Source organism: Scyliorhinus torazame, chromosome 7 (assembly GCF_047496885.1).
Source record: "Scyliorhinus torazame isolate Kashiwa2021f chromosome 7, sScyTor2.1, whole genome shotgun sequence".
Lineage (NCBI taxonomy): Eukaryota > Metazoa > Chordata > Chondrichthyes > Carcharhiniformes > Scyliorhinidae > Scyliorhinus > Scyliorhinus torazame.
This window is the reverse complement of record NC_092713.1, coordinates 2033513-2050771: the sequence shown is the minus strand read 5'-3', so window position 1 is coordinate 2050771 and position 17259 is coordinate 2033513. Positions and strand designations below refer to the sequence as shown.

Genomic DNA, 17259 nt, shown 5'->3' with positions numbered 1-17259 from the left:
AATTACAGAGCCCCGACAGTGCGCAGTAATTACAGAGCCCCGACAGTGCACAGTAATTACAGAGCCCCTACAGTGCACAGTAATTACAGAGCCCCGACAGTGCACAGTAATTACAGAGCCCCGACAGTGCACAGTAATTACAGAGTCCCTACAATGCACAGTAATTACAGAGCCCCTACAATGCACAGTAATTACAGAGCCCCTACAGTGCGCAGTAATTACAGAGCCCCTACAGTGCGCAGTAATTACAGAGCCCCGACAGTGCACAGTAATTACAGAGCCCCTACAGTGCACAGTAATTACAGAGCCCCGACAGTGCACAGTAATTACAGAGCCCCTACAGTGCACAGAAATTACAGAGCCCCGACAGTGCACAGTAATTACAGAGCCCCGACAGTGCGCAGTAATTACAGAGCCCCGACAGTGCACAGTAATTACAGAGCCCCGACAGTGCACAGAAATTACAGAGCCCCTACAGTGCGCAGTAATTACAGAGCCCCTACAGTGCGCAGTAATTACAGAGCCCCTACAGTGCACAGTAATTACAGAGCCCCGACAGTGCACAGTAATTACAGAGCCCCTACAGTGCGCAGTAATTACAGAGCCCCGACAGTGCACAGTAATTACAGAGCCCCGACAGTGCACAGTAATTACAGAGCCCCGACAGTGCACAGTAATTACAGAGCCCCTACAGTGCGCAGTAATTACAGAGCCCCTACAATGCACAGTAATTACAGATCCCCTACAATGCACAGTGAGACCATTCAGCCCATCGAGTCCGCTCCTACCCTCTGACAGAGCAACCTGCCCAGGCCCACACTCTTGCCCTATCTTCATTACCCCATCTAACCTTTGGATACCAAGGGAGAATTCAGAATGTCCAATCCACCTAACCTGCACATCTTTGGACTGCGGGAGGAAACCGGAGCATCCGGAGGAAACCCACGCAGACACGGGGAGAACGTGCTGACTCCGCACAGACAGTGACCCAAAGCGGGAATCAAACCCGGGACCCTGGCGCTGTGAGGCAGCAGTGCTAACCACTTTGCCATGTCCTGCCATTCACTATCATCACGCCACCCTCCACTGTGCCACCCTCCACTGTGTCCCCGTGCCGCCCTCCACCGTGTCCCCCTGCCGCCCTCCACCGTGTCCCCCTGCCCCCCTCCACCGTGTCCCGCTGCCCCCTCCACTGTGTCCCCCCGCCCCCCTCCACTGTGTCCCCCCGCCCCCCTCCACTGTGTCCCCCCGCCCCCCTCCACTGTGTCCCCCCGCCGCCCTCCACTGTGTCCCCGTGCCGCCCTCCACTGTGTCCCGCTGCCGCCCTCCACTGTGTCCCGCTGCCGCCCTCCACTGTGTCCCGCTGCCGCCCTCCACTGTGTCCCGCTGCCGCCCTCCACTGTGTCCCCCTGCCGCCCTCCACTGTGTCCCCCTGCCGCCCTCCACTGTGTCCCCCTGCCGCCCTCCACTGTGTCCCCCTGCCGCCCTCCACTGTGTCCCCCTGCCGCCCTCCACTGTGTCCCCCTGCCGCCCTCCACTGTGTCCCCCTGCCGCCCTCCACTGTGTCCCCCTGCCGCCCTCCACTGTGTCCCCCTGCCGCCCTCCACTGTGTCCCCCTGCCTCCCTCCACTGTGTCCCCCTGCCACCCTCCACTGTGTCCCCCTGCCACCCTCCACTGTGTCCCCCTGCCACCCTCCACTGTGTCCCCCTGCCACCCTCCACTGTGTCCCCCTGCCTCCCTCCACTGTGTCCCCCTGCCTCCCTCCACTGTGTCCCCCTGCCTCCCTCCACTGTGTCCCGCTGCCGCCCTCCACTGTGTCCCGCTGCCGCCCTCCACTGTGTCCCGCTGCCGCCCTCCACTGTGTCCCGCTGCCTCCCTCCACTGTGTCCCGCTGCCGCCCTCCACTGTGTCCCGCTGCCGCCCTCCACTGTGTCCCGCTGCCGCCCTCCACTGTGTCCCCCTGCCGCCCTCCACTGTGTCCCCCTGCCGCCCTCCACTGTGTCCCGCTGCCGCCCTCCACTGTGTCCCGCTGCCGCCCTCCACTGTGTCCCGCTGCCGCCCTCCACTGTGTCCCGCTGCCGCCCTCCACTGTGTCCCGCTGCCGCCCTCCACTGTGTCCCGCTGCCGCCCTCCACTGTGTCCCGCTGCCGCCCTCCACTGTGTCCCGCTGCCGCCCTCCACTGTGTCCCGCTGCCGCCCTCCACTGTGTCCCGCTGCCGCCCTCCACTGTGTCCCGCTGCCGCCCTCCACTGTGTCCCGCTGCCGCCCTCCACTGTGTCCCGCTGCCGCCCTCCACTGTGTCCCGCTGCCGCCCTCCACTGTGTCCCGCTGCCGCCCTCCACTGTGTCCCGCTGCCGCCCTCCACTGTGTCCCGCTGCCGCCCTCCACTGTGTCCCGCTGCCGCCCTCCACTGTGTCCCGCTGCCGCCCTCCACTGTGTCCCGCTGCCGCCCTCCACTGTGTCCCGCTGCCGCCCTCCACTGTGTCCCGCTGCCGCCCTCCACTGTGTCCCGCTGCCGCCCTCCACTGTGTCCCGCTGCCGCCCTCCACTGTGTCCCGCTGCCGCCCTCCACTGTGTCCCGCTGCCGCCCTCCACTGTGTCCCGCTGCCGCCCTCCACTGTGTCCCGCTGCCGCCCTCCACTGTGTCCCGCTGCCGCCCTCCACTGTGTCCCGCTGCCGCCCTCCACTGTGTCCCGCTGCCGCCCTCCACTGTGTCCCGCTGCCGCCCTCCACTGTGTCCCGCTGCCGCCCTCCACTGTGTCCCGCTGCCGCCCTCCACTGTGTCCCGCTGCCGCCCTCCACTGTGTCCCGCTGCCGCCCTCCACTGTGTCCCGCTGCCGCCCTCCACTGTGTCCCGCTGCCGCCCTCCACTGTGTCCCGCTGCCGCCCTCCACTGTGTCCCGCTGCCGCCCTCCACTGTGTCCCGCTGCCGCCCTCCACTGTGTCCCCCTGCCGCCCTCCACTGTGTCCCCCTGCCGCCCTCCACTGTGTCCCCCTGCCGCCCTCCACTGTGTCCCCTTCATTGTGTCACTGCGCAGCTCCAAATGTGGCTTCAAAATCAAATTATTTTCTAAGAGAGTTTGTGACGTTATTCTCCTTATTCATATTCTTCTTCCCAAAGAGGCCACCTCTACTCCTTGATATTTGTATTCATTTGAAAATTGCCTAATCATTCTGCCGGTTTCTTTATTCCTTCTTGTGTTCATCAACCGTCCTCTGTGAATGATGGAAACCTACATCGCAGAAAGTGTGCCTCCATCAAAGACGTTGTGCGTTTATTCCCACTCCCAGGCATTTTCTCCTCAATCCTGTAAATTCCTCATGCAATCCCAGCGTTGGTCATCACTCCCAGTGAACCCACAGAGCCTTCTACATTAAATAGCCAGGGGTCAACCCATCAGAACGAGGACAGAATCACCCCCAACATTCAGGCTGATGGTGGAGGGGAGGAATCTCGGTCGAGCATAAAATCCTGGTCATTATCTCTCTAATGCCATGAACCACCATTTTCATAATAAGCTCCCGTGAGGCACTTTTGCAAATATTTTCTCAAAATTCTTTTCTCGAGCCCCTTCTCCACTATCTTGATCAACCTTCTCTGTTGCTTCATCAAAAAGTTCAATCAAGGTCGTCACACTGAATTGACTTTAACAAACCCATGCTGGCTCTCTTTGATTAACACAAGCCTTCCAAATTAAAGTTTATATTGTTCTTGATAATGCTTTCCAACAAAAAAAAAACAGAAGATGACAGTGATATTCAGCAAGTCTGCCCACATCTGTGAAGAGAGAAACAGAGTTCACCTTTCAAGTCAAGGAACTTCCATTACAAACTCTTCTGATGAAAGGTCCTTGACTTGAAACATTAACTATTTCTCTCTCTACAGATGCTGACAGACCAGCTGAGCATTTCCAGCAATTTCTCCTTTTATTTCAGATTTCCAGCATCTGTTGTATTTTGGTTTTGGTTTCCAGTGACACTCCCACTGTTAAGCTGATTGCTTTGTAGTTCCTGCTTTAACTCTCCCCCCTTTATTGAATAGTGGTCAAACCATTAGCAAACATTCCAGTCCTCTGGCACTACTCTTGGGTCCTACGGAGATTTGACAATTGGGACCTCCTTTCCTTCTTTCAGAACCTGGGATACATTCCATCTGGACCAGGTGACTTACCAACTTTCAGGAACGATCATCTTTTCAGAACATTTTGTCCATCTGTTTGTGTCCTGTCCATAACTTTCCCTCCCGCTCTTTCAGTGTCACCTTCACTGAAGGTGCACTCGTGTTTGATGCTGCACCTTCTCCCTGTGAAGGACATGCCTAGTTTGTAACTGAATTAACTGAATGTTAACATGTAATCGTTCATCTACCGTCTGTTCCATTTTTTCTTTGGGTGCTTGTGGATACAATCCATCTGGACCAGGTGCCTTATCCTCTTTAAGTTTGGTTTGTTTATCAATTATTTCCCTCCCTTTCTATTTTAAATGTCTTTATATTTTGTATCGCTCTTCCTAGCTCACTCTGTCCAAGGAGATTTCTCTCTCCATTGTTCTACTGACAAGTCCTGTATAGTTTAATAACTTCCTCAATCACCCTGACACCCAAAATCTTTCAATGTCACATTATAAACCAATCAGAACATTTACTTCAACAAAGTTTTACATATTTGTAATTTCCATCCGAAATCAGATTTAGCACCAAAATGGTTCACGGAACATGGAAATCCTGGAGATCAAATCATCGGGTTCAGTTTGGATTTCTGACTGTCTGTTTGCAAAGGTTCCAATTGAATTTTCAGGAATTACCATCTCCTATATAATTCGTGTATCGTGACGTGTGTCTGACTTGACCTCTCTCTGACCTTCCAGGGGGAGAAAGGACCCCAGGGTCCTGCTGGCCGCGATGGGGTTCAGGGTCCAGTTGGTTTGCCGGGTCCCGCTGGCCCTCAGGGTCCTCCAGGGGAAGATGGTGACAAGGTGAGTGAATGTTTATTGTTCCTTTTCAACATTCCTCCTTGCCATGTGAGCCACTGCAGCCGGGGTAGCGAGGACAAGAGGAGGACGTCCGGCCTCTCAAACTCGTTTAACCAGATATAGGATGATTGGAGGAGAGGCGTCCTCCTGTTCAGTCAGAGAGTGACTGATCAGAACATTGCTCCCTCGTTCTCCATATCCCTTAATAACCAATAAAAACCTGGGGATATACGTTCTATCGACCCTATTACATTATTTTATTATTTTAAACACCTTGAATCTTCTGAAGTTAAGTCAATCTGTCCATTCTGCCCTAGCAATTTAATTAGTATATCAGCTGCTGAATTTCATCCTCCAAAACCAAGATGTTCTTCCTGATGTGCAGCGGGTAGAATTGAGCCCAGTTTGTGCAGATGTTCTTCCTGATGTGCAGCGGGTAGAATTGAGCCCAGTTTGTGCAGATGTTCTTCCTGATGTGCAGCGGGTAGAATTGAGCCCAGTTTGTGCAGATGTTCTTCCTGATGTGCAGCGGGTAGAATTGAGCCCAGTTTGTGCAGATGTTCTTCCTGATGTGCAGCGGGTAGAATTGAGCCCAGTTTGTGCCGATGTTCTTCCTGATGTGCAGAGGGTAGAATTGAGCCCAGTTTGTGCCGATGTTCTTCCTGATGTGCAGCGGGTAGAATTGAGCCCAGTTTGTGCCGATGTTCTTCCTGATGTGCAGCGGGTAGAATTGAGCCCAGTTTGTGCCGATGTTCTTCCTGATGTGCAGCGGGTAGAATTAAGCCCAGTTTGTGCCGATGTTCTTCCTGATGTGCAGCGGGTAGAATTGAGCCCAGTTTGTGCCGATGTTCTTCCTGATGTGCAGCGGGTAGAATTGAGCCCAGTTTGTGCCGATGTTCTTTCTGATGTGCAGCGGGTAGAATTGAGCCCAGTTTGTGCCGATGTTCTTCCTGATGTGCAGCGGGTAGAATTGAGCTCAGTTTGTGCCGATGTTCTTCCTGATGTGCAGCGGGTAGAATTGAGCCCAGTTTGTGCAGATGTTCTTCCTGATGTGCAGCGGGTAGAATTGAGCCCAGTTTGTGCAGATGTTCTTCCTGATGTGCAGCGGGTAGAATTGAGCCCAGTTTGTGCAGATGTTCTTCCTGATGTGCAGCGGGTAGAATTGAGCCCAGTTTGTGCAGATGTTCTTCCTGATGTGCAGCGGGTAGAATTGAGCCCAGTTTGTGCCGATGTTCTTCCTGATGTGCAGCTGGTAGAATTGAGCCCAGTTTGTGCCGATGTTCTTCCTGATGTGCAGCGGGTAGAATTGAGCCCAGTTTGTGCCGATGTTCTTCCTGATGTGCAGCGGGTAGATTTGAGCCCAGTTTGTGCCGATGTTCTTCCTGATGTGCAGCGGGTAGAATTGAGCCCAGTTTGTGCCGATGTTCTTCCTGATGTGCAGCGGGTAGAATTGAGCCCAGTTTGTGCCGATGTTCTTCCTGATGTGCAGCGGGTAGAATTGAGCCCAGTTTGTGCCGATGTTCTTCCTGATGTGCAGCGGGTAGAATTGAGCCCAATTTGTGCCGATGTTCTTCCTGATGTGCAGCGGGTAGAATTGAGCCCAGTTTGTGCCGATGTTCTTCCTGATGTGCAGCGGGTAGAATTGAGCCCAGTTTGTGCCGATGTTCTTCCTGATGTGCAGCGGGTAGAATTGAGCCCAGTTTGTGCAGATGTTCTTCCTGATGTGCAGCGGGTAGAATTGAGCCCTGTTTGTGGCGATGTTCTTCCTGATGTGCAGCGGGTAGAATTGAGCCCAGTTTGTGCAGATGTTCTTCCTGATGTGCAGCGGGTAGAATTGAGCCCAGTTTGTGCAGATGTTCTTCCTGATGTGCAGCGGGTAGAATTGAGCCCAGTTTGTGCAGATGTTCTTCCTGATGTGCAGCGGGTAGAATTGAGCCCAGATTGTGCAGATGTTCTTCCTGATGTGCAGCGGGTAGAATTGAGCCCAGTTTGTGCAGATGTTCTTCCTGATGTGCAGCGGGTAGAATTGAGCCCAGTTTGTGCAGATGTTCTTCCTGATGTGCAGCGGGTAGAATTGAGCCCAGTTTGTGCCGATGTTCTTCCTGATGTGCAGCGGGTAGAATTGAGCCCAGTTTGTGCCGATGTTCTTCCTGATGTGCAGCGGGTAGAATTGAGCCCAGTTTGTGCCGATGTTCTTCCTGATGTGCAGCGGGTAGAATTGAGCCCAGTTTGTGCCGATGTTCTTCCTGATGTGCAGCGGGTAGAATTGAGCCCAGTTTGTGCCGATGTTCTTCCTGATGTGCAGCGGGTAGAATTGAGCCCAGTTTGTGCCGATGTTCTTCCTGATGTGCAGCGGGTAGAATTGAGCCCAGTTTGTGCCGATGTTCTTCCTGATGTGCAGCGGGTAGAATTGAGCCCAGTTTGTGCCGATGTTCTTCCTGATGTGCAGCGGGTAGAATTGAGCCCAGTTTGTGCCGATGTTCTTCCTGATGTGCAGCGGGTAGAATTGAGCCCAGTTTGTCCAGATGTTCTTCCTGATGTGCAGCGGGTAGAATTGAGCCCAGTTTGTCCAGATGTTCTTCCTGATGTGCAGCGGGTAGAATTGAGCCCAGTTTGTGCCGATGTTCTTCCTGATGTGCAGCGGGTAGAATTGAGCCCAGTTTGTGCCGATGTTCTTCCTGATGTGCAGCGGGTAGAATTGAGCCCAGTTTGTGCCGATGTTCTTCCTGATGTGCAGCGGGTAGAATTGAGCCCAGTTTGTCCAGATGTTCTTCCTGATGTGCAGCGGGTAGAATTGAGCCCAGTTTGTGCAGATGTTCTTCCTGATGTGCAGCGGGTAGAATTGAGCCCAGTTTGTGCAGATGTTCTTCCTGATGTGCAGCGGGTAGAAGTGAGCCCAGTTTGTGCAGATGTTCTTCCTGATGAGCAGCGGGTAGAATTGAGCCCAGTTTGTGCAGATGTTCTTCCTGATGTGCAGCGGGTAGAATTGAGCCCAGTTTGTGCAGATGTTCTTCCTGATGTGCAGCGGGTAGAATTGAGCCCAGTTTGTGCAGATGTTCTTCCTGATGTGCAGCGGGTAGAATTGAGCCCAGTTTGTGCAGATGTTCTTCCTGATGTGCAGCGGGTAGAATTGAGCCCAGTTTGTGCAGATGTTCTTCCTGATGTGCAGCGGGTAGAATTGAGCCCAGTTTGTGCAGATGTTCTTCCTGATGTGCAGCGGGTAGAATTGAGCCCAGTTTGTGCAGATGTTCTTCCTGATGTGCAGCGGGTAGAATTGAGCCCAGTTTGTGCAGATGTTCTTCCTGATGTGCAGCGGGTAGAATTGAGCCCAGTTTGTGCAGATGTTCTTCCTGATGTGCAGCGGGTAGAATTGAGCCCAGTTTGTGCAGATGTTATTCCTGATGTGCAGCGGGTAGAATTGAGCCCAGTTTGTGCAGATGTTCTTCCTGATGTGCAGCGGGTAGAATTGAGCCCAGTTTGTGCAGATGTTCTTCCTGATGTGCAGCGGGTAGAATTGAGCCCAGTTTGTGCAGATGTTCTTCCTGATGTGCAGCGGGTAGAATTGAGCCCAGTTTGTGCAGATGTTCTTCCTGATGTGCAGCGGGTAGAATTGAGCCCAGTTTGTGCAGATGTTCTTCCTGATGTGCAGCGGGTAGAATTGAGCCCAGTTTGTGCAGATGTTCTTCCTGATGTGCAGCGGGTAGAATTGAGCCCAGTTTGTGCAGATGTTCTTCCTGATGTGCAGCGGGTAGAATTGAGCCCAGTTTGTGCAGATGTTCTTCCTGATGTGCAGTGGGTAGAATTGAGCCCAGTTTGTGCAGATGTTCTTCCTGATGTGCAGCGGGTAGAATTGAGCCCAGTTTGTGCAGATGTTCTTCCTGATGTGCAGCGGGTAGAATTGAGCCCAGTTTGTGCAGATGTTCTTCCTGATGTGCAGCGGGTAGAATTGAGCCCAGTTTGTGCAGATGTTCTTCCTGATGTGCAGCGGGTAGAATTGAGCCCAGTTTGTGCAGATGTTCTTCCTGATGTGCAGCGGGTAGAATTGAGCCCAGTTTGTGCAGATGTTCTTCCTGATGTGCAGCGGGTAGAATTGAGCCCAGTTTGTGCAGATGCCTGATCCATGTCGGTGTCATTGAAGCTTTTTGACGGATCTGGAGGGTCAAGGACAAATACCTCATACTGTCCCTGCGCACTCTGTGTGGAAACATTGCTTTGCAGATATTTATCGAGAAGAGGGGAGGGTATACCATACTCCCTACAGTGCAGCAGGAGGTCATTTTTCAATCCCAGGATTATTCTCCCATTCCGGAGTTATTCCCTAATCCCAGAATCATTCTCCAATCCCAGGATTAAACTCCAATTCCAGAATTATGTTCCAACTCCAGGATTATTCTCCAATTCAATGAGACTCCAGGATGGTATGTTGCCTCCCTGGTGAAAGGGTCAAGGATGTCTCGGAGCGGCTGCAGGACATTCTGGGGGGCGGGGGGGTGGAGGTGAACAGCCAGTTGTCGTGCATATAGGCACCAACGATGTAGGTAAAAAACGGGATGAGGTCCTACAAAGATGCTACTATACAACATGCTACTACTTTACCCTTAACTCCATGCATAAAGATGCATGGCATTAAGGGGAAAGTAGGAGCATGGATAGAGGATTGGTTAATTAATAGAAAGCAAAGAGTGGGGATTAATGGGTGTTTCTTTGGTTGGCAATCAGTAGCTAGTGGTGTCCCTCAGGGATCAGTGTTGGGCCCACAACTGTTCACAATTTACATAGATGATTTGGAGTTGGGGACCAAGTGCAATGTGTCCAAGTTTGCAGACAACACTAAGATAAGTGGTAAAGCAAAAAGTGCAGAGGATACTGGAAGTCTGCAGAGGGATTTGGATAGGCTAAGTGAATGGGCTAGGGTCTGGCAGATGGAATACAATGTTGACAAATGTGAAGTTATCCATTTTGGTAGGAATAACAGCAAAAGGGATTATTATTTAAATGATAAAATATTAAAACATGCTGCTGTGCAGAGAGACCTGGGTGTGCTAGTGCTTGAGTCGCAAAAAGTTGGTTTGCAGGTGCAACAGGTGATTAAGAAGGCAAATGGAATTTTGTCCTTCATTGCTAGAGGGATGGAGTTTAAGACTAGGGAGGTTATGCTGCAATTGTATAAGGTGTTAGTGAGGCCACACCTGTTGTATTGTGTTCAGTTTTGGTCTCCTTACCTGAGAAAGGACGTACTGGCACTGGAGGGTGTGCAGAGGAGATTCACCAGGTTAATCCCAGAGTTGAAGGGGTTGGATTACGAGGAGAGGTTGAGTAGACTGGGACTGAACTCGTTGGAATTTGGAAGGATGCGTGGGGATCTTATTGAAACATATAAAATTATGAAGGGAATAGATAGGATAGATGCGGGCAGGTTGTTTCCACTGGCGGGTGAAAGCAGAATTAGGGGGCATAGCCTCAAAATAAGGGGAAGTAGATTTCGGACGGAGTGTAGGAGGAACTTCTTCACCCAAAGGGTTGTGAATCTCTGGAATTCCTTGCCCAGTGAAGCAGTAGAGGCTCCTTCATTAAACGTTTTTAAGATAAAGATAGATAGTTTTTTGAAGAATAAAGGGATTAAGGGTTATGGTGTTCGGGCCGGAAAGTGGAGCTGAGTCCACAAAAGATCAGCCACGATCTCATTGAATGGTGGAGCAGGCTCGAGGGGCCGGATGGCCTACTCCTGCTCCTAGTTCTTATGTTCTTATGATTAGTCTCCAATTCAGGAGTTTTTTTCCAATCCTGGAATCATTCTCCAATCCCAGGATTATTTTCCAATCCCATCATTAATCTCACACAGACACGTTGGTATGAGCGTTAAGGCTTTCAGCTTTTGCAGCGATGGTTGAATCCCATTCGGATCACACTCTGGGATTCCGAGGGGAAACCGGGCGGGATCATGATTAAAATGTCTTTCTTCCCTTCCACAGGGCGAGGTTGGAGAACCCGGTCAAAAAGGCACCAAAGGAGGCAAAGGAGAACACGTGAGTGGCTGATTTATTCCTTTCTGGGGCTTTTACTGATGTTGCTCCGTCTCTGGAATTATTTAAACATTGTCATTTTCCCATCAGGCATCTCACTAAAGTGATTCACACAACGGAGGAATTTTGAAACCAGGTCATTGTTGTGATGTAAGATTTGGGCCACATCAATAATACTGATGGGATATTGGGTGTGGAGGCAGTATGATCAATATTGATCCGGATATTGGGAATAGTGGCGCTAATCCTCTTTGAACGAGTGGAAATGAGATCGTTCACATCCTCAGAGAGGATGACAGGGCCTTGACTGATGAATCATCAGAAAGACTGCTCCTCCCTCAGTACTGACCCTCTGACAGTGCAGCACTCCCTCAGTACTGACCCTCTGACAGTACAGCACACCCTCAGTACTGACCCTCTGACAGTGCAGCACTCCCTCAGTACTGACCCTCTGACAGTGCAGCACTCCCTCAGTACTGACCCTCGGACAGTGCAGCACTCCCTCAGTACTGACCCTCGGACAGTGCAGCACTCCCTCAGTACTGACCCTCTGACAGTGCAGCACTCCCTCAGTACTGACCCTCTGACAGTGCGGCACTCCCTCAGTACTGACCCTCTGACAGTGCGGCACTCCCTCAGTACTGAGCCTCTGACAGTGCAGCACTCCCTCAGTACTGACCCTCGGACAGTGCAGCACTCCCTCAGTACTGACCCTCTGACAGTGCAGCACTCCCTCAGTACTGACCCTCGGACAGTGCAGCACTCCCTCAGTACTGACCCTCGGACAGTGCAGCACTCCCTCAGTACTGACCCTCTGACAGTGCAGCACTCCCTCAGTACTGACCCTCTGACAGTGCAGCACTCCCTCAGTACTGACCCTCGGACAGTGCAGCACTCCCTCAGTACTGACCCGGAGTGTGTGCTCAGGTCTCTGTGCTGTGTGATGTGCTGCCTCTATGGCTATGTGCTGACCTCAGGCTGGATGCTGGTCGCTCAGGAGGTAAAATGGTTCACGGATTGTCTCAACAGGGAGTTTGACTTTCCACATTTCAATTTCTTAAATAATATTTGTGTCTGTGATTATTGCATTTGATCTCACTCAGACATGCCAGGATGCTGTTTGAATCCTGAATTTAATCCTCTTTATTCACATTGGCCCATTTTCTCGCTGTGTGTAACGCTGCCATTTCATTCTCAACTGATCAAAGCTGGCCTCTCCTGAGGTCAACTCCAGCTTCACCCGAAAGCAACACAGCATTGGCTGTTTTGTTTGTGTTGATCACCAGTGTTTGTCCTGCCAGACGCTGATTCACTTTCTGCTCTTCTCTTGGTCTCTGTTATTCGAACTCAAGCTCATCAATTCTCTTCTGTCTCCCTGTGCAGGGACCTCCTGGGCCTCACGGTCTGCAAGGACCCATTGGACAACCTGGGCCAGCGGTAAGTAAATTGCTACATTGCAGCTGGAGATTATTGAACAAGGCCATGCTCAGCCTGCCCCGGCATTGAATCCGATTGTGACGGATCTCCGGCCAAACTTCACCTGGTTATCTTGGTTCGCCCTCTCTTCACACCTCCCACCTAATGATAATCTTAAATTGACTAACTCCAATTGACCCAGGATTGGAGGAGGGAATTCCCTCCCCTCGGTGTGGGGAAGACCTTCCTGAGTATCCTGGCTCTCACTGGGAGGCTCTGCCCCTTTTCTGATTGTCCCTTTCCCCAGACCAAGAACCAGGCAAACCCTCCATTAGATCGCTCCCTAACTGAATCAACTCCAGTGAATAAAACACCAGTTTCTCCAACCGCATAATTTAACCTCATAATCTAATTACTCAAGTCTAGGAGAATGGGAAAAATGCGAACTCACTGTAGTAAAAACATCCTCCTCATCTCCCCCTCTGCCTCACAACAACTCGCTGTGTAAAAAACATCCTCCTCATCTCCCCCTCTGCCTCACAACAACTCGCTGTGTAAAAAACATCCTCCTCATCTCCCCCTCTGCCTCACAACAACTCGCTGTGTAAAAAACATCCTCCTCATCTCCCCCTCTGCCTCACAACAACTCGCTGTGTAAAAAACATCCTCCTCATCTCCCCCTCTGCTTCTTTTCCCGATTCTCTCCAATCTGTGTTCCTCTGGTTACCCTCCCTCCTGTCACTGAAACACTTTCTCCTCATTTACTCCATCAGAACTCTTGCTGATTTTGAACCCCTCGATTCAATCTCGTCCGAACCTTCTCTGCTCCAAGGAGAACGATCCCAGCTTCTCCAGTCTCTCCACATTAACTGAAATCCCACATCCCTGCTCCCATTCCAGTAAATCTCCCCCGCACCCTCTCTAAGGCCTCGACATCCTCCCTAAAGTATGGAGCCCAGAGCTGGGCACAATCCCCCAGCTGGGGTCGAACCAGTGACTTGTCAAGATTTACCAAAACTTTCTTGCTGTTATACTCTGTGACTGTATCAACAAAACTAAGAGTCTCAGTGCTCTTAAACATTTCTGGAATCTTCCTGATTTATGTACAGAGTCTGCAGGTTTGAATTGCCCCTCTTTGGATCCAGCTTTTCCTGATTTAACTCTGATCGCTCCAACATTGTGTGTTGACAGTAGTCCCTGTGCTTTCTTTCATTTGTTAGGGAGGAGATGGAGAGCCAGGCCCCAGAGGACAGCAGGGAATGTTCGGACAGAAAGGTGACGAAGGATCACGTGGATTCCCTGGGCCGCCAGGACCAATCGGCCTTCAGGTAAGTTGCACAACAGCAACTTATGTCAACACCTTCAACAACTCAGAGAGACACGGGACAGGAGCAGTGTCCAATTAAATTGAACACTGAGAGAAGGAAGGAAACATTATGACAGGTGACCGGAAATGTGATCAAAGAGTGAGGATTTGAGGAGGAGAGGGAGGAGGAGAGACAGAGGTAGGTTTATGGAGTGAATTTCATAGCTTAGTTTTGTAAGGGCCCCGAAGAATCCAGCACGAGATTTAAGGATACAAAATAATAACGTTTATTTACTATAACAATATATACATAACAGTAGCAGTAACTTCCCTTGCTACCTTCTCCTTCCTCCTGGTTCCTGGACTGGCCAGCTTATTTATACTAGGAGTTTCTCCGCCCCCCTCATTGGGGAAGTTCATACTCCCATAGGATTGTGGGATTGTCATTAGTCCCCAGCCAATGGTAAGCAGGCAGGTTATAACATCCCTCCCCCCCAAAGTCCAAGGAATCCACCGTAGGCCCTGGCGAAGGAAGGCGTTGAACTCGTTTGGCCGCAGGCCGGACGCCATTTGCACGCGGCGCTGGATCAGGCGGCGTATAACGAGACGGAGACCGGCGCTTCCGTGATGAACGGCGCGGTTGTACATCCACGGCCTGTGGACCCGAGGATTCCCCCTCTGATTCATCCTGTGTCTCCATCTCGGAGTCAGAGTCTGCTGCCTCCGTCATGTCAGCGACTCTATCTCCATTCGGTTCTGTAACGACCTGCGCAGGCTTCGAGTGAGGCACCAGTGGAAGATTTGGAGGACTACCTTCCCTTGTCTCTGGTCTTTGCCGCTGTTGAACTGAGCTCCGGGGGGCGGGGAATCTTTTGAGGGGATGATCTTCTGGACCGGACGTGGTCTACATGTTTGTGCTGGAGACGACCCTGGGCTTGCACTTGGTAAGATATAGGGCCCGTTTGGCGAAATATTACACCAGGAACCCACTGGGCACCACCAGCAAAATTCCGCACGAGTACTGGGTCACCGGGCGCAAACTGCCGAATCGGCCGATGCCGAGAAAATCCCTGTCCCTGCCGGTCTTGTGTGCGGCGTACTTTTGCGCCAATGTCCGGGAAAACCATACTAAGGCGGGTGCGAAGTCTCCGGCCCATTAGGAGTTCTGTGGGAGCTACCCCAGTCACCGCATGGGGGGTGGTCCTGTACGTAAACAAAAAGTGAGCCAGTCTCGTGTCCATTGATCCGGAAGACTGCTTCTTTAGGCCTCTTTTGAATGTTTGCACTGCATGCTCTGCCAACCCATTTGAAGCCGGGTGGTAAGGGTCAGTGCGGATATGGCGGATGCCGTTCATCTTCGTGAACCTCGCAAACTCCTCACTCGTGAATGGAGTGCCGTTATCCGTGACCAGCACCTCGGGGAGGCCATGCGTGCAAAATGATAAACGCATCTTTTCAATTGTTGCGCAGGACGTTGTCCCCTGCATCTTATGCACCTCTAGCCATTTAGACTGGGCGTTGATTAATAGAAGGAACATGGATCCTTGAAAAGGGCCTGCGAAATCTGCATGCAAGCGTGCCCAAGGCCGCCCTGGCCATTCCCAGTGATGTAGGGGCGCGGCCGGCGGAAGCTTCTGATGCTCCTGGCAAATGGAGCAGTTTTGGGCCACCTTCTCAATGTCGGTGTCGAGGCCTGGCCACCAGACATAACTCCGGGCCAACATTTTCATTTTGGTCACACCTGGATGCCCATTGTGGAAGTCTCTTAGTATCAGCTCCTGGCCTTTTTCCGGGACAATCACACGCGTCCCCCACAAGAGGATGCCGTCTTCCACGCTGAACTCTGACAGCTTGGAGGAAAATGCCCGCAACTCGCCTGGGAGCTGTCTATGCTGCCCACCATACAGGACTATGTGCCGAACCTTTGACAGGACTGGCTCCGTCTGGGTCCACCCACGGATCTGTGATGCCGTGACAGGCAAGGTGTCCATAAAATTTAGGGTTGCGACCACCTCACCGGTCGTGGGGGTCGACATGGGGCCGGTCGATAAAGGCAATCGGCTCAGTGCGTCGGCATTTGCTATCTGCGTTCCTGGTTTGTGCTCCAGAGAATACTCGTATGCAGCAAGCAACAAAGCCCAGCGCTGGATCCGTGTGGAAGCAATGGGCGGTATTGGCTTATCCTCTCTGAAAAGTCCCAGCAGAGGCTTATGATCAGTCACGATAGTGAAGTGGCGGCCATACACGTACTGGTGGAAGCGTTTCAGCGCAAAAACCACTGCCAGGCCGTCCTTCTCGATCTGCGCGTACTTCTTCTCCGCTGCAGTCAATGTGCGGGAGGCGAAAGCTATCGGTCGTTCGGCCTCGTTCTCCATCTTGTGGGACAGGACAGCCCCAATACCATACGGGGATGCATCACATGTGACGGGCAAAGGCTTTCCAGGATCATAGTGGGTTAGTAACTCAGACAACGACAATTGTTGCTTTACCCGCCGGAAAGCGGTTTCTTGCGGCTGACCCCAAACCCAGGTGTGATTTTTCTTTAGCAGCAGGTGTAAGGGGGCCAGCGTAGTTGCCAGATTGGGGAGGAACTTCCCGTAATAGTTTACGAGACCGAGAAAAGAACGAAGATGCGAAGTGTCAGTCGGGGTGGGGGCCTGTTGAATTGCACGCACCTTCTCTGCGACGGGGTGCAGACCCTCGCGGTCCACCCGATAACCCAGGTAGACTACTTCTTTTGCCTGAAATACGCACTTTGTGTGACGTAAACGGACTCCAGCCTCCGAAAGGCGTTTAAGGACAGCCTCCAGATTTTCCAAATGCTCTTGCTCCGACGTCCCTGTAATCAACACGTCATCTAAGTAGACAGCAACACGTGGTAAACCTCTCAAAATGCTTCCATAACACGTTGAAAAATTGCGCAGGCAGAGGATACTCCAAAGGGCAACCGTGTATATTCATACAGGCCCCGGTGTGTGTTAATCGTTACATATGGTCGGGAGGCAGGGTCCAGCTCCAACTGCAGGTAGGCGTGACTCATATCTAATTTTGTGAAGGAGAGTCCACCTGTAAGCTTCGCGTAGAGATCCTCTATGCGAGGCATTGGGTATCGGTCGAGTCGGGAAGCCGTATTCACTGTAAGTTTATAGTCGCCACACAAGCGAACTGTGGCATCTGGCTTCATTACTGGTACAATTGGTGCTGCCCAGTCAGCAAAACGGACAGGCCTGATAATACCCAAACTCTCCAAACGAGTGAGCTCCCCTTCTACCTTCTCGAACAAGGCGTAAGGCACTGGGCACGCCCGGAAATAGCGCGGCGTGGCTCCTGGTTCAACTTGGATACGGGCTACGGCCCCTTTTATTTTCCCCAAACCAGGCTGGAATACCTCTGGGTATCGTCCTAGCACCTCAGTCAACCCTCCAGAAACTGTTTGGAGGATGTGCTGCCATTGCAACCGCAAATGGCGCAACCAGTCCCGACCCAACAGGCTGGGCCCATGGCCGCGCACTACGATAAGTGGGAAACGCCCCTCCTGGCGT

At 52.0% G+C, this 17259-nt stretch overlaps 1 protein-coding gene across 1 annotated transcript in view; it reads left to right on the top strand.

The window, feature by feature from the left end:
* The window catches only part of col11a1a (collagen, type XI, alpha 1a), a 1142395-nt gene that overhangs the window by 868092 nt on the left and 257044 nt on the right, over nt 1–17259 (top strand). The window contains 4 exon segments of the mRNA XM_072510277.1: nt 4868–4975; nt 10945–10998; nt 12379–12432; nt 13632–13739. Coding sequence (XP_072366378.1) covers nt 4868–4975; nt 10945–10998; nt 12379–12432; nt 13632–13739 — 324 coding nt within the window.